Source organism: Onychomys torridus, chromosome 9, assembly GCF_903995425.1.
Source record: "Onychomys torridus chromosome 9, mOncTor1.1, whole genome shotgun sequence".
Classification (NCBI taxonomy): domain Eukaryota; kingdom Metazoa; phylum Chordata; class Mammalia; order Rodentia; family Cricetidae; genus Onychomys; species Onychomys torridus.
This window is the reverse complement of record NC_050451.1, coordinates 66,269,449-66,296,211: the sequence shown is the minus strand read 5'-3', so window position 1 is coordinate 66,296,211 and position 26,763 is coordinate 66,269,449. Positions and strand designations below refer to the sequence as shown.

The following is a 26,763-nucleotide window of genomic DNA, read 5'->3' as shown; positions in this document are numbered from 1 at the left end:
TCTGAGACGTTCCTCTCACATTTCCAGCTCTATAATGGTCATTCGATTCTTCAGCTATCGGTCTCCTTAATTTAAAAAGTAATTCTGAACACAATGTTCTTAAAAGGAAAAAAAAAAAAAAAACCTGTCACATCTATACTTCTTGTGTTTCTCAATAGGCTTTAAAAATCAATTTGAGGTACCTCTCGTTTTTCTAGCCAACTTTCCTTTTTTCCTGGCTAACCCGGACTTTCATGATAAGCAGGAGAAAGAGCAGGAGTAAAATGTGCATGTAATTGAATTCAGCTCCACGGATCGTGTGTGCAGTGGCTGGGAGCAAGACCTCCTTTTCTTCTTTACATTAAAGGGTGACTGATCTTTAGCATTTAGTAACACACAAAGTCAAGGCACTGGGGGACTTTGAAAAGACAGAAGACTGGGTAGAACAGCCTCCAACCTTTGAAAACTCCAAGAATTTCTCCTCCGTCTTGCCCTGTCTCAAACTCGCCAAAGGCAGATTCCTTCAGCTTCCCAGCTCTGACCCTAACGTGGGAAGGAGAAATGCACCCGAGTAGGAACTGCTTTTTTATTCATGCGGCTGTGGTTTCTTTAAAGGATATAACAGATTTCTGCATTATCAAAGTATAGTATTAGCATATTAAATAATATTATTCAGGAATCACACTAGAAAAATTACCTTGGTTTATAACCATCGATTTGGAGTGTCAAAATAATTAATAAATGATATCTCAACTCTTTGCAAGAAAAAATACAACGGAGCCGGGTACAGTGGCACATGCCTTTAATCCCAGCACTTGGGAGTCTGAGGCCAGCCTGGTCTAGAGTGATACCCAGGGCAGCCAGATATATGCAGAGAAACCCTGTCTGGAAAAATCAAAAGAAAACAATAATAATAAAAAGGAAAACAGCCCTCAGCACACAAGATAATACCACTAGTTTAGATCTCACTTGGATATTTCAGATATTTCACCTCAAACATCACACTCCTTACACAATATCCTGGAGATAAGTATAATCAGAAGTACCCTGGAATCTAACGCATTCACAGGGACAAATTCCTCAAACTGAGTCTGATTACTGCTCATCATTTGACTGCTAGAGAACGCTTTGATGAGTATGAATGTCCCAATCTCTAATTCCATGATTAATATAGTGCCCACAATCTAACCCCCCTTTTCTGAAAAGTCGACCTTCTCCAGAGCCCAGAATCTGAACATTAAACCTACAAAGAAACAAAGTTCCGAGAGCACACACTTACTGTTGGTGATGCTCTCGGAATGCATCTCTTCTGAGGTTTTCTTGAAGCTGTCTTTTCTCCTCTAGTTTGTTACTCTGAAATTAAAAATATCAAAATGTGATCTGTTATGGCAGATTTAGGAAGAATCACGATGTTTAAGTTAGCTCAAACCCCAAGTCTCTGAGTTGTGGTGGTCCCAGAGATTCCAAGATAGTCTCCCCTCTCGTAACCCACAAGCCCTGTGATGGCGGCCCCAAGATGTTCCCAAAGCTCCCCCACTCCCAACCTGACTGAATAAACTGCAGAATCAAAATTTCACATTTTTATTTCAGTTCAAATGATAGCAACATCCATTTTTAAAGAAGTGAGTTTGTGAAATATTCTGATGGAAACAAGAAATTCCCCACCAAACATGTTAAATTAAAAATAATGCACAATTTAATAGTTCATGCAATGTGTGTGTGTGTGTGTGTGTGTGTGTGTGTGTGTGTGTGTATCACACATTCTACCAAAATACTCAGGAAAAGATCTTTTAATAACCCAATCCAACTCCCTTGTGACTTAGACACTTAAAGCTGTGGAGAAATGGAGTAGTCTATGTCTGAAAAAAGCCATCCACTTGAGTAGCAAGAGTTCTGTTTTTTAATTAGTTGTCTAGAGCGCCTCCAGACATGTGACTTCATATTGATATTGCTGTCACCATGGCTCTGGTACATTTGAACCTGATTTAAATAACCAAACCCACTTGCTTATTGCTCGCTCTGACACTCTTGTCATTTTTTAATGTGCCGAAGAAAAATAGATAACTTTCTCGGACAGAGATTAAATTTAATAAGGAGTAGAAACATTCTACAACACAGGAGAAAAGAAGTTTTCAGTGAGTCCAAAGGAAAGCCAGAAAGCAGCTGGGTTTTAAACAACAACAGAATGGGTTTTCCCAAAGGAAGAGCTATGAAAGGGAGTAATAGGAATCATCACTTTTCAACTCTGATTCAGATCCGGCTCCATCACTCAAAGATGGGGAGCTATTCATATTCATTTTATAAAAGTTAACGTACACTGAGCTTTCCCATTGTGACAGGCAAAATCGATGTTTTCCATGTTTTTTAAAAAAAGGACACAAAACCTCTAAGTACTCTAGAATCCAGGAAGCAGTTATGCAGCAGCAAACTGACTGTTAATGAAACAGAATCCCGGGAAGGAAATAAAAGAAGAATTTAACCCCAAATAGGTAATATGTCTAGATAAAGTCCTGACTAATCAGCCCAAACATGCTGGATTGTGATGATCTCTCCACATCCTGAGCTGGAGGCATCAAATGGGTGAAGGTCTGCAAGCGAGCAGAATGTAAACAGGCGGCATTGATTAAACCAAGGTCAGGAATCTCCTTAGAGAACGCGGAGAAAGTCACACCAGCATCTAGAAACAAAAGCATGCTTCCTCCATGGAGGTCAGTAAGTGAGAAAACCAGCTTTACTCTCTTCCCTGATAGATTCTGACTCCTAACGATACACATTAGCTGGATTTACCCAGGGAAGGTCTATCAAATCCTCAGCAAAAAAGCAATGAACAAGTATTTTGTAAAATGGAGGAATGTTTGAGGATTTGAATCCAATGTCTACCAACATAGAAACAGATTTCTATATCAGTCCAAATACTTAGATTTAGTCAGCTCACCCAAATGTATGTGCACAAATAAAAATGCAGAAGGAAACTCAGCCAGGACACTACCTCTGGCCAAGACACCTGAATAATATCACTAAATCACATGTGTTCAATGAACATTTATCCAATGCTGTATTATACAAACATATTATGATACTACATGATATTATGCTAAATTTATTATATGAACAGAGACGTCTTGTCCTGTAAAAGATATAGACAAGAGAGAAATGAAGAAAGTATGTTAAATATGCCAAAACAGAGAGAGAGATGTTCACAAGTGAATAATAACAACTTCAGAAGGAGATCCACAGACATTTGAAGTATGGGGGGTTGGAGATTTATTTTTCATTTGTTGGTTTGACTTGGTTTGTTGTGGTTTTGAGGTTTCAACTTTTTGTTTCACTTACTGTAGAATCCCGGGTCCCACAAAATATTCCTCTTGCAAGAACTGTGGATATCATCAATTGTATAAAAGCAAATCCATAGAACCTAGGTAGTAATTGGGTGAGTAAAAGATGACACAAGAGGGCTTATCACAGGTATTATATGCTAAAGCATACGATTTGTAGGCTTAAAACCAGCCCTGGGGGCTGGAGAGATGGTTCAGAGGTTAAGAGCGCTGACTGCTCTTCCAAAGGTCCTGAGTTCAATTCCCAGCACCCACATGGTGGCTCACAACCATCTGTAATGAGATCTGGCACCCTCGTCTGTGGACATAATAAATAAATAAATCTTTGAAAAATAAAACAGCCCTGAAATCACAGATTTCACCCCATCTCCATCCCTCAGCCGTATTTTGTATTTTGACTCTGCCTTCCTCGTAGCGATTTACACCCAGGCTGCCCCTCTGTTCCCAGCTCACTTGCACTCCATGCCTCACCTCGTTGCTTTGGAGAGGTTGGGGTGCAGACTTATCATCCTCCTGCCTCCACCTTCAAGTGATAGCTGCCATCAGCCTTCTGAGGGGAGCACTTTGGCTTTTCAGAAGTGTGTGGGATCTAGAGGTTGTGTCCCTGAGCACTTAGGAGGGATGTTTTTAAATCCATACATTATACAGCTGTGATTTACAGTAGCACAAAACTTTATGTTTAATGGGGGAGATGCTAGCTAATTTAAAATACATCCATAAGGAAATGCTGTTATTTTTCTTTGGGGCCCTGGTCTCCTGTTGCCTGAGTTGGCCTCAAACTTCCTGGTCTTCCTCACTTTGCTCCCAAGAACTGGGATTACAGGTATGCACCACCATGCCGTCCTTGGGAGAAATTATTGAACTATTTAAATTTTTAAAATCATTTAAGGAACAAGGTTGACAGCATGCTTATCTAATACGTAATTTCTTACCACTGCTTCTTACATATCTTATATAACTGTGTTATAAGGACCTGCTGTATGTGTGTGCGCTCAATGCAGTTGAAAAATACTGCATGATTTTACAGTTTTGTAATTTGAATAGTTGGCCATAATGCTCTCCCTTTCTTACATATTGGAAAAGAAAATTCCTTTGAAAGTCTCTTGGAGCTTGGACAAAAAATGACCAATTGTTTCCCCCAAGAGCATTCTGTAGTCTTACAAATTCAGTTATAAGGGAGACTTTGACACTCTAGGTCTTATGATGTCATCAACACACATGGCATTTTTAATTGAAGTCATATACATATTTCTATTGAGAATACTGTTGCTTGTCGTGGCTACATCTGTACCAGACAAGTACCAGAGACAGAAGCCAAGCTTTACTCACAAGAAAACAAGTAAAGATCCAGAGGTTCATTTTCTTTGTCTGTTGGGCACAGCATCAATGCTTTTAAAAGCAAAAACTCTCTCTTGTTCAAGTGAGTATTAAAATCAGTCCATGGGCTCACATCCCAAATCAAAGACTGAAGAGAAGGCTTTCAAGAAATTGACCATGATGCTTGAGGTAGAGGAGTTGAAAGTAGGTAAGAGTATAGCAATGTGATGGGTTAAGATGAGAAAATTAAGTAAAAAGACTATACTGAGCAAAGAAAATAAAACATAAAAGAGAAAGAAAAAAAAACAAAACACGGCAGGGTGGGGGCGGGGCTTAACCAATGAAAACACAAGGTCCCTGAAGGAATGAGAGAGAGAAGGAGATAGTGAATGCAGATGGAAGATTCCAGCAGAGCATCAAGAAGAGACACCTTCTTATTCCTCTTCAGATGGTTTGGAGATGGAAGCGGCAAAGAGGTAGACATGGTAATGCAGGCCTACAGTTGAGCAACCAAGAGGCTGAGGCAGCGAAATCAGCAGTTCAAAGCCAGTTTGGGCTATATAGTAAAAGTGTCAAAGAACAGAAGGAAATAAGGAAGGAGGAGGAGGAGGAAGAAGAAAGGGGAAAGAAGGAGGGAGGGAGAAGTAGAAAAGTAACAGAGAGTAAAGTAATAGAAAAATAAAGATGGCCACAGCCTAATGGCCTTTATTTCGACAACATCATAGAGGATGTCCTATTCTGAAAAGGAAAGAGAGGAAAAGGAAGTGAGCAAAGGTCTTGGTGATTAGGGCCAAGCACACAAAGGAAAACTACTGGATATTGGTCAATGTTAAAATTTTAGCCAAACTGGAAGCCTGGAAATTAGACATGGCCAAGAGTGCCAAGTGTGTTTTCTCTCCAGCAATTTCACTGATGTGGGCTTAACAGACGTGAAACCACTGATCCCATTTAATTTGTGATAAGTAAGCCTCTCTTTGCCTTCCTTGCAGGAAGTTGACAGACTAAAATCAAATGAAATGAAAGACTATAAAGCATTTCTTTATAATTAGTGTAGGGCACCTTTACCACAGGCTAAGAGCTAGGGCTGGACATGGTGGTGCACGCCTTTGATCCTGGCACTTGGAAGGCAGAGGCAGCGTGGGCTATACAGTAAATTCCAGGTCAGTTAGGGCAGCACAGTGAAACTAAAAGTAAATAAATAAAAGAGCTAAGAGCTAGGCACTGTGCTTAAGACTTTGTACATGTACCCTTCAGTTCTCCTGCCCTTGTTATTGTACCCATTTCATAAGTAAGGCAAATGGATCCCAGGGAAGCTAACAGCCTATACTCTTAATGCCTGTGTTCCAGAGATACTGTTCTCATTCCAACATTATGGGATTCATTAATGAAAGCATTTCAACACCCAAAGACATAATGCCTATTCCAAGGCCACCCCAAAGAAGTACAGAGTGTTAAGAACCATATTTCTCAGACACCTGTGTGGCTTGAGAGTATACAGAATTGGAAATAATTCCCAGTTCAAACAACATTCAAGTAATTTCATGAGTTTGATTTTTGTCCTTAAAGTCATTAGTCCTTGCTACTACTTGCAGAACTAGGAAGCAACAAGTATGATGCCCTAAAAATAAGTATATGAATACATTTACATCCAATATGCATGATTTACATTCTACTGGTTTGTTCCTACAGCACTGAACAGCATTCAAATTACCTATGTTTCTTCGAGTCTCTAAAAAAGCAACGACTTTACTTGCTGTAAGTGACTTTGGTAGCCACAGCTTGAGGATGAAGAAAAGGCTTTAGATGCCATTCAAATCTTTAGCTGTTTTGAACACTTTCCAAAGTTATGATGATACAGGGAAATTGGGATAGTTAAATGGAAGGATCTGGAAAAGACATAACATTGTATACTATTTCAAACTAAATAGATAATAAAGTAAGATGAATTCAAGGGGTAGGGAAGGTCTTTAACATGGAGGTTGAAGGTTTTCATTTTTCAGGTTTGTGAATATTGTGAAAGTATGGGAAAAAATCAAATGAGTCTTTCATCAATAGGATTATGAACAGAGTAGGATGGACATTTATTCTCAGAACATTCAATTTAGCTGAAAAGAATATTGTAGTGACCGACAAAAACCTATTACTGTAGTTTAGATATGAAGTTGCCCTTCGAAGGCTGACATATGGAAAACCTGATCCCCATGGCAAGCAGTGGTCACTGTTGGGACTTTGAAGAAGTGACTGGCCCGTGAGGACTCTCCTTAAATGCATACATCGATCCACTGATGTACTAACAGGTTACAATAAGAAAGACACCTTGCGGGTGTCTTGGGGATTGGCCAGACTCCTGGGTGGCAGTAGCTGCTTGGCTCTGCCTTGACCCAGACTTCCTGGCCACTATCCACCTGCCAGGGGAGGAGGGCAGAGTTGTGCAGGCTGGTGTCCTTGCATGCATTTGCTGTGCATTTTAAAGACTAAGTGTTCCATAAGCATAGTCATTATCACTTCTCCCAGCCATTATCACACTGGCAATGTGGAATATGTCACTTCTGGAAAGCTAATATCCACTCTTCTGTCTGACACAAGCTACTAAACCAGCATACAGAGCCATGAACAGTCACAGATTTATACTCAACAGAAATATTTCACCATATTCAACCGGTGACAGTGAAAGCCAATCAGCCAGATAAATCAAGACTCACTTAAATTAATACTCCAAAGCCAGGCGGCGGTGGCGCACGCCTTTAATCCCAGCACCTAGGAGGTAGAGCTAGGTGGATCTCTCAGTTCAAGGCCAGCCTGGGCTACAGAGTGAGATCCAGGACAAGCACCAAAACTATACACAGAGAAACCCTATCTCGAAAAACAAACAAATGAACAAACAAAAAGTAAGACAGAGTGTAATTAATACCTGATTTAAAAAAAACATTTAAAAGAAATTAATACTCCACAAAATTTCATCTGCATAGGAATCAACTCAGGAAGCACAGCAAGGTGCAGTTTGCAGTACATCCAAGGTGGGCTCACGAGTGTGCACATTAGCAAATCCCAGGTAATGCCCATTCTTCTCATTCCCCTTTTCATGAGAAAGGCTAGAGAGCTGATCCCCCTCCATCACTCTCAAATTTATATCATAATTATCAATTTAGAAAGGTTAATCCAGTTAATGTTTCAGTGTCTAAAGACTGCTATGGCTCCACAGAGATGGTGTGACTTGGAAAGCAGAATCAGAGTTTCATCCACCCATAAGAACATGTGTTATCGAGCCATGAAGAAATGAATTATAAGCAACCTACAAGCCAGCCAATTACAGGGATGAAATGACACCAAACATCAGATAGAACCACAACAACAACAAAAATTCTTCAGGTCCTATTAGCCTCTAATCCGGTTCCTGGTGGTGTTTTCCTTGATCCCACTTGAACATGAAGGCAGACTCTGTAAGATGTGCTCCACCCCCTACAGTCACAGACCAAAGCTCCAGCTTTTCAAGTGGGAGAGAGGAAGAGAAAGCAATGAAGAACAGGAGTGTGGTAAAGAGAGAACTAGTGGAGATCTTCTGTGTAACAGATAACCAACTGGTAGTGGATGGGTGGACCAAAATTTATAAGTAAACTACCTGTGCTTTTAATATACATTTATATCTAGCATTTTATTACAGTTTGTCTGTGCAAGTCCAGGCTCACCGCCACCTGCATCTCTATGGCAACAAGTTGCTCTTGGACTTTGGAGGTGGTGCTTGTAGAATCATTTTACAGGAAGAGTTTTGAGAAAGTTGGAAGCCTACCCAAGGTCAGACAATAATGATAGAGACTTTCCAAGAATGATTAGACTGTGCCCAGGCAAGAAGAGAATTCCTACAAGGAGGAGAAAACCCGTATTCCTGCCCAGTGGTCCATAAGCCATTAGCTTTTGGCTTCCTTAACTCTAACTGCTAAAAACATCTATTATAGATAGGTGTGGTGGTGCGTGCCTTTAATTTTAGTACTCGAGAGGCAGAGGCGGGTATGTGTTTCTGTGTGTTCTAGGCTAGGAAGGGCTACATAGTGAGACTTTGTCTCAAAATAGATAAATAAGCAAATAAAATAAGGAAGTCTATTGCTTAAAATAAGGGGAGGGAAGGGGAGAGAAAGAAGGAAAAGAAAAGAGAAAGGGAGAAAGGAAGAGAGTGAGAGAGATGGAAAGGAAGGGAGAGAAGGGGAGAGGGGAGGGAGAGGAGGGAGGAGAGAGGGAAGAGGGGAGGGAAGGGAGAGAGATGGAGAGAGGGAAGGAGGAGAGAGGGAGGGGAGAGGGGGAGGAAGGGGAGAGAGAGAGAGAGAGGAAGAGGGGTAGAGAGAGAATCAAGCAGACAACAGTTGTGTTTCTAAGAGGCATCTACGACAGGTATCTCAGACACACACACAATTCTCAGAACCATAAGTCAGCTCCCTGCTCTCAAAGCCCCAATACTAAGCTTTACTCCTTTTTAGGCCTTTGTGGAAGGGAAGGGGGTTATACCATCTCTGTATTGTTTCTTGTTCTCTAGCAAACAAGCACTTGTAAGAGATTTTTCCCCAAGCTCTGGATGCTATATCAAAACTAAAGCATGGCTGTGAGGTTGAGGAAGTCTGGTATCACCAATACTAAAAGACCAGCCTATTCTCTTTCTCTCAGTGGTGAGAGGGCTGTGTTCACCTTCACCGAGCTCACCCTAGAAAACTCTTTATTGCCTACAAATACCACAGTGGCCCACTGACTGTCTCTCTTACTTGTTGCTTTGCCTTCTGGCCAAGCACACTGTGAAGAGGTGTGGCGGCAGGTGCAGTGACTCAGAAACCCAGCTCTGAGGCCAGAGTGTTGGGCTAGGAAACACAATTATTTAATTATAGCTGTGGGCCTCTGGGCACCTTATCTTCCCTCTCTCTGCCACTTCTTCATTCGCACAATTGGATAATAGCCACCATCTCAGATTCCAGGGAGGGTTAAATGAGAAGAACATGGACAGTGTCTAGAAGAGAGCTGACCTCAACAAACGTCAGCCGACCCTGCTCCACCTGCTCACCTTCTCCCTCTGGGTCGCCTTCATTTGTTGGAGCTCAGCTTCCTCAGCTTCCTTCCTGATTCGTAGAGATTCATCTCTCTTTAGCTGAATTGTATTGAGATTACAGAGGACAAAAAAAAAAAAAAAAAAAACAGTTACCATTTTTCAGTCTGAACTTGTGGAACACAAAATTACAATAAAGGCAAATTACAGTATTGTTTGTGTTGTACCTCACCATGATTATAGGCTGTTGCTGCAAGCCACTTAGATCTCAGAGAATGACCAGGCTGCATTTCCTGCCTGAGAATTTCAGTGTTTCTTCATGGGTCTGTCTGTCGGTCTGTCTATATCTCGAGTACACTCTCTCTCTCTTGCTCTCTTGCTCTATCTAGCTCTCATTCTCTCTGTGTGTGCATGTGTATGTGTATGTGTGTGTGTCCATACACACAAGAAGAGAAAGCAGATAATTTTCCAAATTATAAAAATCATAATATTTATTGTAAAAATCACTGGTTATCTTAAATCAGTTTTGTACTACTTTTATTACTGTCTTGAAATAAACAAAACCATACTCTGTGGATGAAAACAGTAATATTAAGCTATAATTAATACATAATTAATTTAAAGGACTATCTTTAATCAAAAGACAGGCTCAGCTGTGGCTGGGGAAAGACTTCTAGATATTTTCCTTTTTCCTCTCACTTCCTGGCATTTTTTATTTGGAGAATTATATTTTGCAATTGATTTGAAGGTTTTATATTTTGGGTCACTGTGTTATTTCATGGTTATGTGGAAATGTTGGTACTGAAATTTGTTGCTGAAATTAAACTAGAAGAAATGGATTCTGACCTTTTGCTGGTATTTAGATCGCATCTGTTGGAGCTGTTGTTTCTGCCTGACTTCAGACTCAGACTGGCTTCCACCTAAGGAAGATACATAGTAACTAAATAGCCATGAAGGTAAAACAGGCATATTAAGCAGAAATGCCGGCTGCTGAGTACTAATTAATGGATGGTAAGTCTGCAGTGTGAGTTCAACATTTTCATACCCCTGGACATCAGAACACAGCCAAGTTCTCAGAGTGGTGGCCACTTAAAAGACAATGGATGGAAAGATGAGACCTTGTTCTTCAAAGGATGATAACACTACGGTTTTCGATCATTAACGCTAAAGTATTCACCTAGATTGAAACCATATCTAAAGGGCCACAATCGACATTAAGTAATATGGAACATTCCTCCTGCTTCAGTATGATCATTCCTTAACCCAGTAAAGACAGTGGCCAATGAGGCTTCAATTGCTTTTCTTCTCCTATCTCTGCTGCCCTATGTTCAAGCAGGGAACACCACCACCACCATCACCACCACCACCACCACCCCACACCACCCTACCCCTGTCGCAAACCCTCAGGATTCTTGACACCACAGATGTATGAACTCTTATAAACCAGTCTTTTCTTCTCAATATTTTATTAGTTCTTTGAGAGTTTCATACACTTTGTTTTGATCATATTCATTTCCCCTCCCCAACTCTTCACAGATACACCTCTTTTCTCTACCCACTCAACTGTGCATCCTATTTAAATTCTTCAGGATCAATTTGTGCTGCCCATATATTCTTGGGTGTGTGGCCTCCCACTGGAGAATAGTCCACTTACTAAGGACTACATGCTCAGAGAACACCCTGCATACACACCTCCCAGCAGCTAACAATCGCTAGTGGCTCCATGGTTAGAGGTAGAACTGTATGTCCAACTCCGCTCTCCATACTGATATTTGGTCTGGTGTTGTGGAATATTATTTTAACTATGTAAAGATGTGTTACACTTGTTTATGCTGTGGAATATTACTTTGACTCTGTGAAGGTGTGTTATATTTGTTTCTGCTGCCTTTGTTAATGGATGTAGAGATGTGTTGCATTTGTTTGTGCTGTATTTATTTAATCATGTAAAGATGTGTTGCATTGGTTTCACCTTGCTTGACTAAGGCACCTGATTGGTCTAATAAAAAGCTGAATGGCCAATAGCTAGGCAGGAAAGGGATAGGTGGGGCTGGCAGGCAGAGAGAATAAATAGAGAATAGAGAACAAGGAAGAAAGAGAGGGACATGCCTGGCCAGAAGCCAGGCTTCCACCAGACAGACAGACAGACAGACAGACACAAGAGCAGGAAAGTAGGATATACAGAAAGAAAGAAAGAAAGAAAGAAAGAAAGAAAGAAAGAAAGAAAGAAAGAAAGAAAGAAAAAGAAAAGAGGTTAAAAGGCCCAGGGAAAAATGTAGATAAAGAGTAACAGATTAAAATAAGAGCTAAGGTAAGGCAGGGCGTTCATAACTATTAATAAGTATCTGTGTCATGATTTGGGAACTGGTTGGTGGCCCAAAAGAAAAAGCCTGGTCCAGCCTGGCTTGGGCTTACACAGGTTTTGTACACACTGTCCTGACCACTTTGAGTTTATATGTACAGCTTTGCTGCTGTGTCCAGAAAGTAATGTTTCCTTGCAGTTATGCACAGACTTGAGTTCTTATACTTTTTCTGCCTCTTCTTCTGCAATGATCCCTGAGCCTTGGGAGGAGTGCAGCATATATTCCTTTTAGGCTGAGTACTCTGAAATCATTTATTCCAGTCTTTTAAAAGCATAATGAAAATATTCTAGCTAGCTAGTAATTGTTAGTCCATTATGCCATTTACTGCCTTTTTTTTTTTTTTTTTTTTTTTTTTTGTATTCAAGACGAAAACAAGGACTTACAATGATTTATTTGCTCCTACTCTTAAACCAGAATTATCTGGGGCCAGAAAGCCTCACAGCTTGACAATCACCTAAGAGCTGTCACTTAGTGATTCCTCAGTGTTTATACAAGCTTTGTATTTACATTAAAAGGACCCCTTTCATGGGCTGGAGAAATGGCTCAGTAGTTAAGAGCACTGGCTCTTCCTACAGAGGATGTGGGCTCTGTTCCAAGCACCCACATCACAGCTAACAACTGTCTGTAACTCCAGTGCCTTGGGATCTGACGCCCGCTTCTGGCATCCACAGACGCTGCTTACACGTGGTGGTGCAAGCCAAACACCCACATACATAAAATGAAAATAAATACATTTTCTCTTTAAAAAGAAAGACTTCTTTGCAATAATTCTCTGACGCTTTGGCTACTAAAAGTGTCAGCTTTCTGTAGGAGTGGCTGTCACAGAAGTTATATGAAAACAATCTGCATTTACAGAGGTTTTTATAGTTGATCTGATAAAGACGCTGAAGGGCTGAAGGTAGTTTTCTCCTGAGCTACGTGAGGCCAGTTTGGTTACTGTTACTGTTAGGGAAGATGGGAAAGAATTGGGAATAATAAAGCTTTATAGCTATTGTCACACTATTCTCTGTAGCTCCTACCATCATTCCAAAATTTTAAGTGATAGAGACACAGGTGATAAATTAAGAGTCAAAAAAAAATGGAGGAAGCCAAATGTCTAAATATTTTTTAAAACATTTTTCCAAAACTCACTTTAAGGGCTAATATATTTTATAATTTGCTTTTAAAAGCCACCTGTTTCCCAACAGAGACACATACCTAACTATTTCCAGATACTTCTATACTAGCTGGTTTGGTGTGTCAACTTGACACAAGCTAGAGTCATCAGAGAGGAAGGAGCCTCAGTTGAGGAAATGCCTCCATGAGATCCAGCTGTAAGACATTTTCTCAATTAGTGATCAATGTGGAGGGGCCAGCCTATTATGGGTGGTACCATCCCTGGGCTGGTGGTCCTGGATCCCATAAGAAAGCAGGCTGAAGCCAGGTGGTGGTGGCTCACCCCTTAATCCCAGCACTTGGGAGGCAGAAGCAGGCAGATTTCTGTGTGTCTGAGGCCAGCCTAGTCTACAAGGCAAGTTCCAGGACAGCCATGACTGTTCCACAGAAAAGCCCTGTCTCAAAAAAACAAAAACAAAAACAAAAACAAACAAACAAACAAAATAAGCGAACAAACAAAAAGAAAGTAGATTGAGCAAGCTAGGGGAAGCAAGCCAGTAAGCAGCACTCCTCCATGGCCTCTGCAGCAGCTCCTGCCTCCAGGTTCCTGCCCTGTTTGAATTCCTGTCCTGCCTGCCTTGAGTGATGAATAGCAACATGGAAATGTAAGCTGAATAAACACTTTCCTCCCCAACTTGCTTTTTGGTCAGGGTGTTTTGTTGCATCAATAGAAACCCTAACAAAGACAACTTCATAGAGCAGACAGGCAGACACAGATCTTGCTCATTTTCTCTGATGGCCACAAAACAATAGGGGCCAGGCTCTCCAAATTCCAAAGTGAGGTGGTTCCCAGGCCCTGGAGAAAGATCCAAAAGGAAGAACTAAAAATCATTTTGAAGAATCTGCTCTAGAAACTCCCTTCAGACTAAAAAAGAGTTTGCATGAGGAAGGTTGGGGGCTGAGGAAGGATGTCTTCCTAACTTCCACCTCCTTCTGTATTTGTGTTTGAGAAAGAAAGGTTTCGTACCAAGACGATGGAGGGGTTTAATGAAAATCACCCTCAACATGAACTCCTGGGAGGAAGGAGATGCTGAGAATCAGAGCCTAAAGGCACAAGCCCACGGTCGGATGTGTCCTCAAGAAGATCTGGCTGACACTGGGCAGAGTTTAAAGTCTGCAATCCCAATACTAGGGAGAGAGAGGCAAGATGTTCACCGCCTAAAGACTAGCCTGCACTGTGAAAGCCTGTCTCAGGAAAGGAAGTGGCTGCATCTCGGATGGCCTGTCTTCCTGAGTTGGAGGAGAAAGGATGCAACAGTGTTGTCTTCACTATTGGTGTGGATCTCATGAAAGAGTACACATCTAAAGCCATCCTGGAGGTGACCTAGTCTGGCCCATGCCTAGCACTGGGCATTACTTGCTGGAACAAGACTGTCCCAAAGGACAAATGGAAAAAAAAAAATGTAATTTCTTACTTCACCTCAAAATCAGGGGAAAGACTGCTTGAGGGGGCCTGTCAATCAAAATCATGGGAAAGACTGCTTGAGAGGGCCTGTCAATCAAAATCAGGGGAAAGACTGCTTGAGAGGGCCTGTCAATCAAAATCAGGGGAAAGACTGCTTGAGAGGGCCTGTCAATCAAAATCAGGGGAAAGACTGCTTGAGAGGGCCTGTCAATCAAAATCAGGGGAAAGACTGCTTGAGAGGGCCTGTCCTCAGGTCTGGCTTATTCTGCTACAGGCAAATATCTTGAGTGACAGCTATAGGTCTATTACTTCCACTCACTAAGAGATTTCCAAATTAGCTTTACATTTTTCTTATATCTCTCGGACTATTGCGGCAGTATCTTTGTATGAACTGGAACTGTGCTAAACCTTTATGTACCAAGCTTTGGCCATGAAGAGAACTCAAGACAGAAAGCAAATGACTCCCATTGGGGGACATCCTTTCTAAAGATCTGAAACCCCACACAGGGGGCCTAGACAGCCCATCAGGCCAGCAGTACCTGCTCTGCCAACTCAAATGTCCCCAGCCCTAGCATGTAAACCCGAGTGACATCTGTCTTTACACCCACAACTGGGTCCCCAGCTCCATCTCATTTTGCTTTCCAAATTGGCTTTCCCTTCATGTTCGCCACATTAGCATCTAACTGCCATGATGAATATGCTGTGATGGCTTCTCCCTGCATCCTGACGATGCTGTGACAGGGGCATATGCAGCGCCCCAGGTAAGCTTTCTTCAGAGCTGATCATCTAAGAGGCTCTAAATTATTTGCCAATTAAGCCATCACTTTATTCCCACACAACTGTGGCAGGTGCATTTGCTCCTTGCAGAATACCAGAAACAACAATCTATCTGCAGACTTAAATGTTTCTTGTTGGATGGATCCCATCGCCAGCAGTACACCCACAGAGCAAGCCTTCGAGTATGAAGGAAGGCAGACATGGCAGGTCTCCGCCAAGGCGAGTGACCCTGCCTACCGGCTCTGGCTTTCCGTTTGCCACTCACCCAGCCGCTGTGGCACCAAGTGGACCGGTTTGGCCCGGTTCTGCTGCTTCCACCTCTCCAAGTCTGCCAGTTCTTGCTCAGCAACTAACCAGGTGAGAAAGAGCAAATCAACAATTGTCAGAATTTGGAAAGAAACCCGGTCATTCCAAACATCAAAACCACTAGCAGAGAGCAGTTCCTCAGTCTCCAGAACGAGAGGACAAGATGTCCAGGCAAAGATGATTCCTCCCAGCCCCATCCCTAGAGGAAGCCTGGACCCACCCCATGGCTCTGCTCAGAAGATGCAAATTTAAACAACAGCTAAACTCCTACTAATACAAAGAAACATAGTTTTCCCTCTCATACCGACATTCTGAAAACCTCATGAATTATTTCTAAACGTTTTCTATAGCAAATGTGTACAAAAACTAGAATATTCATATGTCAATAAGATCCAGGTAAATATACATCCTCAAAGAATTCTGGTGCCTATATTTGCTCTATTTTGAATGTTTCCCAAGCTGGCTGCAACTCTGGAGAGGGAGACTCTGCACTGCACTTTGGCACCCCTGCATTCTTCAGTGACCAAATATTCAGGGCTCCAGGCAGCAGGGGGCGCCCAGGAGATTTAGTTCTGTTGCTCCAGCCTAGAATCTGATCTCTGTTAGACTGGCTTGTCCCAAAAGACCATTAATAAAAACTTCCAAATTAGTAAAAGAAAAATTCTGAAACACTTCAAAACCCCAGATGATTTTGAACTCTTAAATTCCTGTTAGAAAATTGAACTCGAAGCCTGAAAGATGTCGGCACCTCAGGTTCTGTGGGGTAAATGCAGATCATGTCATTCGCTATAGTGACTCACTGTGCCACCCAGGTTGTTACTTGACTAGTGTGGTCCCTTTAGATAATGACGTTCTTGGCTGTGCCATTGTGTCCTCATTAGTCACTGAATTCCCTAACAATAACCTAATAAGGGAGAGCACAGAATTCCAGAGCCAGCTGCACAGCCTGCCATGGACAGACACACAATGTCCTTGTGAGCTCAATGAATGTTATGGCTCCTGGCAACTAAAAATAATGCTGTAGCATTAGAAGGCAGCATTGTGTTTACTGTGCCTTGATTAAACCTGTGGCTTGTGCCTGAAGTACAAGGTGCACAGCAAGAGATTAAGATGTGCTCCCTGCCTTCTAGGTTATTATCTAGAAAAAAAGTGATTATAAAAGATAAAACTGTGGAGGGTAGATTGACTATTACAGAAGTATGGAAATACAGAGGCTAAAGGAAAAAGATGGAACATATTCAAAAAGGTATAAATTACAAATTACTTATGATCTTTTTTTACATATAGCTTGTCTGTTTCATAGCACCATTAAAATATCACCAAGTTGCTTGATATATCCGGGACCAGATCCAAACAATAACAACAGGTGTGAGGTTCTTTTAAAGCCAAGAAAAATCCAAAAACTTATACTCACTCATGCCATGAGTTCTGTTACTAATGTAAAAAAACAAATTTAGAAATGCTAACAATAGAATAATTTTACAAGTATAATTAAAACTACTAGGGTTTTTTTTTTCCTTAAAGGCCTTGGTGAGATCCAATGAATCTCTATAAATCAGAAAACAAAAATACTTTTTAAAGAACAATTATAAGGCAAATGAGAAGCATTGTGAGTCTTGGATGAATATGTGTGCATACTTCTCTGTATCTTCTGCCTTCGACTTGCATTCGGTGCTATCAAGGTGTACGTGCCTGTGCTGGAATAAAAAGAATGGTTGTCATGACCAATTCCTAAGGCATCTGCCCATTTTCCTTTTCATGCCATCAGACAGGTATGGGGAAGATAACCTTTCAAGAGCTTGCTCTGTTCTCCGCTTCCTTCCAATCTAGCTGAAGAACAGGTGGACAGGGTCAAATAAAGAAACACAAAGCAGTAGGCATGAGGACTAGTTCCTGCTAAATTCCGTCACCACGGGTTCCTGGTAGACTGTTCTGTTCGTGTGGGACATCACTCCTCTAGGTGGCGCTTGTGAGTCACCCCCTTTAAGATTGATTTTCATCCTCATGTAGACCCACTTTCAGAGAAAAGGGACCACCAGGACATCTGGTGCATTCTTTGTTCAGACAAACAAGAGCCCAAGTCTTTTGCCATGCAGCCACATCCTCTTTGTGACCCACGTGACTAGCCCACTAGTCAGTCTGTTTAGTGTTTTTAGGTTTTGATGCTTATGAGCCTTGATCTCCTGAGCTCCTCATTCTCCTGGGGACACAGGTTGAACATAATCAGGAGCCCAGAGAAGCATGGACACTGTGAACATGGGACTCAAGGAAATGTTGTAGAATATTGTTTTAAGGTGTGTTACTTTTGTTTATGTTGCATTTGTTTAACTCTGTGAAGCTGTGTTACATTGCCTGTCTTAAAACACCTGATGGTCTAATAAAGAACTGCCCGATAGCAAGGCATGAGGAAGGATAAGCGGGGCTGGCAGGCAGAGAGAATACATAGAAGGAGAAACCTGGGAGGAAGAGCTAGGAATGAGAGAGGAAAGGAGGAAGAGGGACTCCAGGGGCCAGTCACCCTGCTACACAGCAAGCCATGGGGTAAGAGTAAGATTTCCAGAAGTCAGAGAACAGAAACAGCCCAGAGGAAAAAGATAGATGGCTTAATTTGAGTTAAGAAAAGCTGGCTAGAAACAACCCGAGCTAAGGCCAGGCATTTATTATTAGGAATAAGCCTCCGTGTGTGATTTATTTGGGAGCTGGGTGATGCACACCCCAGCCCGCTCAAAAAAGAGTAAAAAAAAAAAGGCCAACAACAAAGAAAAATTCCTCTTTTTCAGTTTTATCTTTGTTCTTTCTTTAACAGGTGAGGTACAAGTGTGTGTGCGCCCTTGCATGCACTGGTACACTTCCCTGTGCATGCATGTGTGAGGGTCTGAGGTTGGCATTGGTGTCTTCTGTTTCTTGCCACCTTATTTTTTGAGATGAGATGTCTCACTGAACGTGGAGTCCTATTTTGACTGGACTGGCTGGCCAGAGCCCTGCCCCCATCTCTGTTGCTTCCACACCCCTCCCTTGTGTCTCTGAGGTCAGAGACACACCCCTCCATGCTGGACATTTCCCCTGGGTGCCGGGAATCCAAAGTCAGGCTCTCTTGCTTGCACAGTAAGCACTGAGCCATCTCCCCAGAGTCTTTTATTGTAAGGAAAAATAATCCACATGGAGATACCAGAAATACTGAGCTCTATAAAACATAGTGAACCTTTAAAGGGGCAGAGGTAGGCTTCATTGATATGTATTTCAGATCTATGCCACAGTGCCTAGCTCACAGTGGCTGTGTGTGTGTGTGGACTAACTGAAGTACAATGTCACAGATCCCAGCTGTGAGTCTGTGCTGGGGTGGCTCTTTTTGAGCCAATGCATGTGGTCCCACCAGAGCATGAATACTTCATATAAAGCAAAACTAAAGTACAGTAACAGACTGAGGCATACATATGGGTGCAGTTTGGGAGAAAATGCTGTGGATAAATGCAACCATCTTATAAGTATAGGTTTAAAACAAAAACCCTAGATGCTCTTAGAAGTCTCTCTTCCACCTGGGATGTACCATTTCTAAGGGCAAATTAGCAAAGACAGAACAGTAGAGGCCAAAAGTGCTGATTAACAGAAGTCATTTTTTCCTTATCTCATTATTTTCCTAGCTGCGAGCCTTCAGCCTGCTGCTTCCTGGACTTTAATTTTAGACTTGTAATGTGAGGTGTGCAACCACCTTTGCATGCAAATGGGGCTGCTGGGTGCCCAATTACCTAATGTATATCAGCAGATGGTGCATGGGTAGCCTAGCATGCATACCATGTTATGAATACAGAATTAGGAGACTGCCACTGGAAATTAATCCCTTATCTGTTACATAGTCTTTGTTCACCCCGAGAAAGACTTTTCACTCCTCAATTGCCAGTGCTTTATAGGAGCTAGGGAGCAGCAATTCTGTGAGTAGTATCTGGAAGCTTCAACACGATGCAGTGGTGAACCATTCTACAGAGCCTTAAAGCTGAAACGGAAGGCATTGGATTTAAAGGCCAACTGTGAAATTGCTGCACCGTCCTCGGTGCCGAGACTGTGATGTAGAGTCCAGGCTGGGGATTTGCCTATGCTGCGCATCAGCAGCTCTTAACCTTTACCATACATCAGAATCACCTGGAGGGCTTGTTGGCAGGCTTGTTAAAGGGCAGAGTTTCTGATTCAGCGGCTCGGGGGTGAGGCTCGATAACACGCATCTTTTAAAAAATAAGTTCCCAGTCGATGTTTGCACTGGTTAATCTTCATCGTCATCTTTACAGGATTCAAAAATCTCCTAGGAGAAACAACTCCTGGACCAGTCCATAAGGGCATTTCCAGGAGGATTAACTAAGGAGGGATGACCCACCCTGAATGTAGATGGAATAAAAAATGGGGAAGGAGGACGCATACAGAGGGCATCATGCACCTCTCTGCTTCCCAGCTGCAGACCCAATGTGACCATCTGCCTCAGTTCCCACCAAGCCTTCCGCTTTTACTTTCATCTTGACAGCAACAGGAAATGCTACCCGGGGCACCACACTTGAAGAACCACTGCCGTAGATTGTGATACCTGCTATGCTGCTGGTGCGGTTCGTTCCTGGTGAGACCCATGAGGAAGCGTTTAATCCCCAGTGTATGAGTGCTGAGAGGTGGGGGGAACTAATGGATTGACACCATTCTCACACAAGTGGGTTGGGCATCGCAGGATTCGATTAGGTAAGAAGGCGTGTTGTTAGAACTCAGAGCTAGTCACCTGCTTGATCTTCTTCACGTGCCTGCTACCCTTCCACTTCACCGCTTCCCACAGCCAAAGGTGTGTAGGTGCTGGTACCATGCTCTTGGGACTTTCTAGCCACCAAATTTGTGAACCAAATGAATCTCTCTTTTAAAAACAAATGCATTACCCTTCTTAGGTATTTTGTTACAGAAACACAAAAGCACTAAGAAACTGTTTCAGGATGTTTTGATAAAAAGATAACAAGGGTCATGCATGGTGGTGCACGCCTTTAATGCCAGCACTTGGGAGGCGGAGGCAAGTGGTCTCTGTGAGTTTGAGGCCAGCATGGTCTACAGAGCAAGTTCTAGACAAGCCAGGGCTACATAAAAGACACTGTCTCAAAAACAAACCAACAAAAAACTATTTAGAGATTAATAAATTTTTATAGATACACATATGGTAAATCATATACTAAAAAATCACTTGATTAACTCAACAATGGGGCTAAGACTCAGAAGTCAGTATTTGTGACCCACACCAATGACTGTAGCTGATTTTTCAACTTAACATAGAAAGCTTAAAAAATGACTATCTTCTTTACTTCACCCACCACCCCTATATGAATTGCTTGGCAAAGCTACTAAGTAACGATACTTTCATGCATACTTGTCATTGTACTTTGTTTGGATTCATTTCCCTCCTCCATGGCATCTCCGTTACAGCTCTTTCTCTTCCTTTTTCCAGTCACTCACTTGCTTTGTGTCGTTGTTCCGTGTTTTCTATTTTCCTATTTCCCACTTCCCTTAAAATTTCTTCAGCTCCCATGTTCCCCTTTCTAGTTTCATGACCTAAATATATATATATATATATATATATATATATAATATATATATATATATAAATATATATATATAATATATATATATATATATATATATAAAATTTTAAATCTAGGTTCTAGATATGAGAGAAAATTACGGCATTTGTCTTTCTGGGCCTGCCTTAATTCATTTGATTCAGTGATTTCTAAATGAACTCATTTTCCTGCAGATGTCTTGATTTTTCATTATGGCTTCATAAACTCTGTTGTGTATATGTCTCTTTGTTCTTTCATCTGTGATGAAAGCTGGTCCCACTTCCTGTAACTTCAGCCCTATGAAATACTTCCAAGCAATATGAACACTTACCTGAGTATCTACTACAGAATTACTATGCTAGAGATTTACCAGGCTTGGGAGAGGTGTCAAACACAGACACCAACTGATCTTGAACTTTAGTTAGGGAACAATTCAAGAAACCAGCATAACTCAGCAACAAGACTATCCAAACAAGCTCTAGGGTGAGATGACTTAGGTAGTCAGGGACCCAAGCAGAGAAGATCTACAAAGAACCCAGAACAGCAGGAAACTTTAAGGAACAAGACTGCCAAGTTGAAGACAGGGCAAATGAGTTTGCTAAGAATGTTTCACAGAGAATTTTCCAAGCCCATCATTCTTCTTATTATTGAAGAGAGTTGGGGGGGGGGGGACACCTGTTTACAGAAGATGATAGTTTACAGTATCTAATCTGATTGAGTCCAGTGACAGTACAGTAGCATCTGTCAATCACAGAAGACATGAGACTACTGGGTCAGAGACAAAAGGCCTCCTAGTCAATGCACAGAAAATGGTGTGACCCGATAGGGTTGTTCACAGCTTTCTCTCTCTCTGGCTCCAGGTCCAAGGAACTGTCCTGGGAACAGGGCTGCCCACAAATGCAGAATGCTGTGTGTGATGATGGTACCCATACATTGTGGAGAGGGGATAAGAGAGAAGGGATGAACTGAAAATAAAGGATTCAAATCAAAAGCATTTTAGCCTGATTCTAACATTGGTCCTAGTAATGCACATTTTATGTCAGAGAATGCCTTAGTAATATTTTATTGGCTGAAAATGCCAAATCAAAAACATTTGAATACAAGAAAGCACCGCCAAGTGATTTAGCTTTTCTCTCCCCTTTTTGCAGAAGGAAGAGGAGCTGAAGTCTAAGGATATGCTTTTTATTTTTAATATTATGTGGCAGAGTGCAAGGCCCTGATAGATCAAAAATATTCATCTCTTCTCTCTGAACTTTTTTGACATGAATAGCAAGTATAATTTATTAATGTTCTCAACCAATTAGTTTCTACCCACAGCAGACCTTTGCCATTTCAGCTTCATGGAGTTCCTTTCACCAAGTGGATTCTGGAGCCACTGATCAGGCAAGCTCAAGCTGCCTCCATTTAGCATTCTGGTCATTTCCTAATGAAGCAACATCTTAGCTGCCGAAACAAATATATATTTTTGAAAATGAGTTTCCTTAATTATCTCATTGAAATTTAATGAAATATCTGTTGGCACGATTGTTCGCAATTCCCAACAGCACAGTTCTGTGAGACGGAGTGGAGGGCACAGGAGACGGCCGTCTAAACAAAGTCAAATATCTTTTCTACATCATTTTTAAAGAGGGCAGAAAGGCGGGGGAGATGGCTCAGTGGGTAAAGTCTTGTGAGCAAGCATGTGCAAGCATGAAGATGTGAGTTCAGATCTCCAGAATCTATGGGGAAAGTCCAGAGAGGCAACTCAGTGCTGAAGGAAGCAGAGAAGGGCAGATCTCTAGGGCTTGCTGAGCAGCCAGCCTAGCCAATCAGTGAGCCCCAGGTTCAGCTATGGACCCTTTCTTAAAACACAAAGCCGAGAAGCAACTGAGAAAGATATGAGAACCCCTGGCCTCCACATATGTGTGCGCGCACACGCATGCGTGCGCACTCACACACACACACACACACACACACACACACACACACACATTCTCTCTCTCACAAGCACATATACATACTTGAAAAAATGATTTGAGCAAAAAAAGATATGTAAGCCATGTTTACATTGTGAGGGTTCTAGTCACACAAGGGCATCTCCTATGTAGACTTCTCTGCCGTTTTCATGACATCTCATCAATAAGCACTCTATTAAAAAAAAACTGCTATGTGCAAGCTGTGAAAAATAGATTGGCTGTTAAAGGTGTTACACACACGTATATCCCCTGGAGTGTGCAAACCGTACCAGATGTAATTTAAATTTCTAATTAAGACCAGCATTGGCTTGGTTAAAAAATGAAATGTACTGGATAGCAGATATTCAGGAAGAGATAGATGAGTGAATTACGGACAGCTTCAAGCTGAATAGTAGATGTGTAGACTTTACTGTCCTGTCACAATCTGGCTTGATGCTATGATGGAGAGTAGGAACTAAAAAGGCTAACTCAAGGTCAACATGCAAAGTCCTCAGAGCAAGACTGGAAACCCTTCCTTCCCACAGCATCATTTCATGACAGAGAATGTGTTAAGCAAAGCCTTGAACATACAAGCAGGAAGGGAGGGAGGCATTAAAAAATGTACCCAGTTTCCTGGATTGTTTGGGGGCCCTTTTCTAGGCTCACTCACTCACGTCCACTCATCAGAGTATCTTGATCCTGTTTTAATAAACTCTCATTTCTATTCCATGCCTACCTTGACAAGCATGACTTCTCTCCATCCTCTGGCAGCTGCCATGATTATCATCTTACCCACACTATGTTTTTCTCTTAAGCTCTAAAAACATTGTCCAAGAGCTTTCTTTTGAGTCCATTTCTAAGTTTTTCTATTAATGTGACTAAGAACCCCAAAAGTGAACCTCAGTTTCCCTCGTGACTGTTTTTCATAGTTCAAGAAAATCTTAAATCTCGGATACAATTGGCAATGGGGAGAAAGGCCAGGGGGATGAAAGGCACGAGATAGTTTTATGGGGTTCCATATTGGTTTTGTTATACGGCCTTCAGTGTGGAGACATGAAGCTTATTATGTTTACTATCTATTTTACATTTTTATTTTTATTTTATGTATGTGGGTGTTTTGCATGCACATAAATACATGGCCTAGGGTTCCCATGTCTTGATAAGATATGACCAGTTTGCACAAATTAGAAAAACACACCCTACTGGAGGCTCATTGTTGGATACATATTTTATGCCTACAGTATTAATTTAGTGGAGGCAATCTGGGCACTTAAAATGCACAGCTACAGAGGGTAGACCGGAGATGGTGTGTTGCTTTGCTTAAAAGCATATGTCATAAAATGTTGTGCATGAAAAAGGAAAGTTAGCAAGAACAATTGACAGTGAAGATACAAAGAAATTCATGAAAAAATAATACTGTACAGAACTCCCACCTTTGAGAGGCCAAAATCCAAGAGGAGATTGGGACCAACTGATAGGTAAACTTATAAAATGTATAAAATTGCTTTCTCAGGAAAAATTGGAAGAAATTTGTGTTTTCAGAACATGGGTGTCAGGTCTGGGATTTTGGTGTGACTGTTACAAGCTAATAAACTAGCCTGTTCTCACTTCCAGGACACTGACAGAAGACATGAGATTCCAGGTCAGAGTCAAAAGATTTCATCCCTCTGCAGCATGACCAGGAACTCTTTTACCTCAGCCTTCTGGCCCTAGGTCCCATGGGGGCAGTGTGGTGAGCACTGAGCACCTGGTATGTCTGCCTTGCAGCTAAAACATGCTGTACTTTGGTTTTTCTTGGTTTTATGAATCAGGGTCTCAGGATGGAACTCAGCATGGCCTTGGCCTCTCAATTCTCCAGCCACAGCTTCTCCAGAGCCTGGATATCACGTGTGTACTACCCTACCCTACTAATCTACCATTGTTACGGTGGGTCATAAAACAATCTGGTCTTTGTCCTGCAAAGAGTGTACCTGTCTCCCAAGGTTTGTTAGATAGGCAACCCTAGAAGCAGCCTGGGTTAGTTGGTCAAAGTAGTGTATGAGTTAAATCTCAGGTCCTCAGGAGGCTGGATGATCACTTCAGTCTAGGACTTCAACACTAGTTAGGAAATACAGCGAAATTCCCTCCTCAAAACAAAACAACAACAAAAATACAGAAAATAAGACTCTCAAGTTAAAAGTTGAAGAGAGCAGGAAACTGGGGCAAGGCTCTTGTCCTAGGGTTTCTATTGCTGTGAAGAGACACCATGACCACAGCAACTCTTATACAGGAAAACATTTCATTGGGGCTGGCTTACAGTTTCCGAGGTTTAGTCCATTGTCATCATGGTGGGACATGGCATTATGCAGGCAGACATGATGCTAGAGAAGAGCTGAGAGTGCTACATCTTGATCCAGATGCATCAGAAAGAACTCTGTGTCACACTGGGCATGTCTTGAGCAAAGGAGATCTCAAAACCTACCTCCACAGTGACACACTTGCTCCAACAAGGCCACACCTACTCCAACAAGAGCACACCTCCTAATAGTGCCACTCCCTATGGGGTCATTTTCTTTCAAACCACCATAGATGTCTTCTGAAGGAAGCTCAGTGGAGCCGAATGGCACCTACCTCACAGCCATTGACATGTCAAATATGCTATGGCACCTACCTCACAGCCATTGACATGTCAAATATGCTATGCATTTTCCCCTTTTTATTTTCATTCAACTTAAACTTAAGACTCTCCAAATGTTACTTCTAGTACATAAAACCAGAATCCCAGCATCTAGTGATATACATTTCAGTTCATACAAAGAATACTTCAGAGTGAAAAAAAAAAATACTTATTTTTAACTTTGAAAGTCAGACATAAGATAATGTAGAAAAATAACTTTAAAAGTCACCCACTTCTCAAAGATTGCAATTATTGTTTTATCTGGCTGAATTTCCACTTAATCTCTGTTCTCTACTGTTTGTTGTTTTTACTTGAGACAAAATTTCATTATGTTTTCAACCCTGGCTTCATACTTACCCTGCAGCTCAGGATGACCTCAACTCAGCACCATCCCTCTGCCTCTAACTCTCAAGAGCTAGAATTACAAATGTGTATCAGTACACCCAGCTATGTTCTCTAGCTTGTGATCATATTTTAAAAATCACATTTTCTATCTTATTTTCCATTTTAAATGGTTTCTCCATTAAATTACACACATATCATGCTTAATATTAAATGGCTCCATAGTATGCCCTAACATAACTTCTAGCTCTTTCATTTGTTTCAAACATTCACTGTTATTAAAAGCCCTGTGGTTTGTACAAAACAAATCTCTGCACAAATCACTGTCCAGAAGATCCTAACAGTCCTCTGGAATCAGTACTTGTGGCCAAGAATACAATCCCACTTAGATTTTCTTCTGTTGATTGGTCCCTGACTTGCATTGCCAAAGATCTAGGTCATGGGGCTGGAGAGATGGCTCAGAAATTAGGAGCACCAGCTACTCTTCTGGAGGTCCTGAGTTCAATTCCCAGCAACCACATAGAGGCTCACAACCATCTATAATGAGATCTGGTGCCCTCTTTTGGCATACATACAGGCAGGATACTGTATGCATAGTAAA

The 26,763-nt window shown here is 41.7% G+C and overlaps 1 protein-coding gene across 1 annotated transcript in view; it reads right to left on the bottom strand.

Moving 5' to 3' along the window:
• Epsti1 (epithelial stromal interaction 1) overlaps positions 1-26,763 on the bottom strand; it is a 105,297-nt gene that overhangs the window by 65,815 nt on the left and 12,719 nt on the right. The window contains exons 2-6 of the mRNA XM_036199508.1: positions 17,296-17,354; positions 15,617-15,700; positions 10,501-10,574; positions 9,673-9,756; positions 1,259-1,332 (exon numbers count right to left, since the gene is read on the bottom strand). Of these exons, the coding sequence (XP_036055401.1) occupies positions 1,259-1,332; positions 9,673-9,756; positions 10,501-10,574; positions 15,617-15,700; positions 17,296-17,354 (375 nt within the window). The remainder of the gene's footprint in view (positions 1-1,258; positions 1,333-9,672; positions 9,757-10,500; positions 10,575-15,616; positions 15,701-17,295; positions 17,355-26,763) is intronic.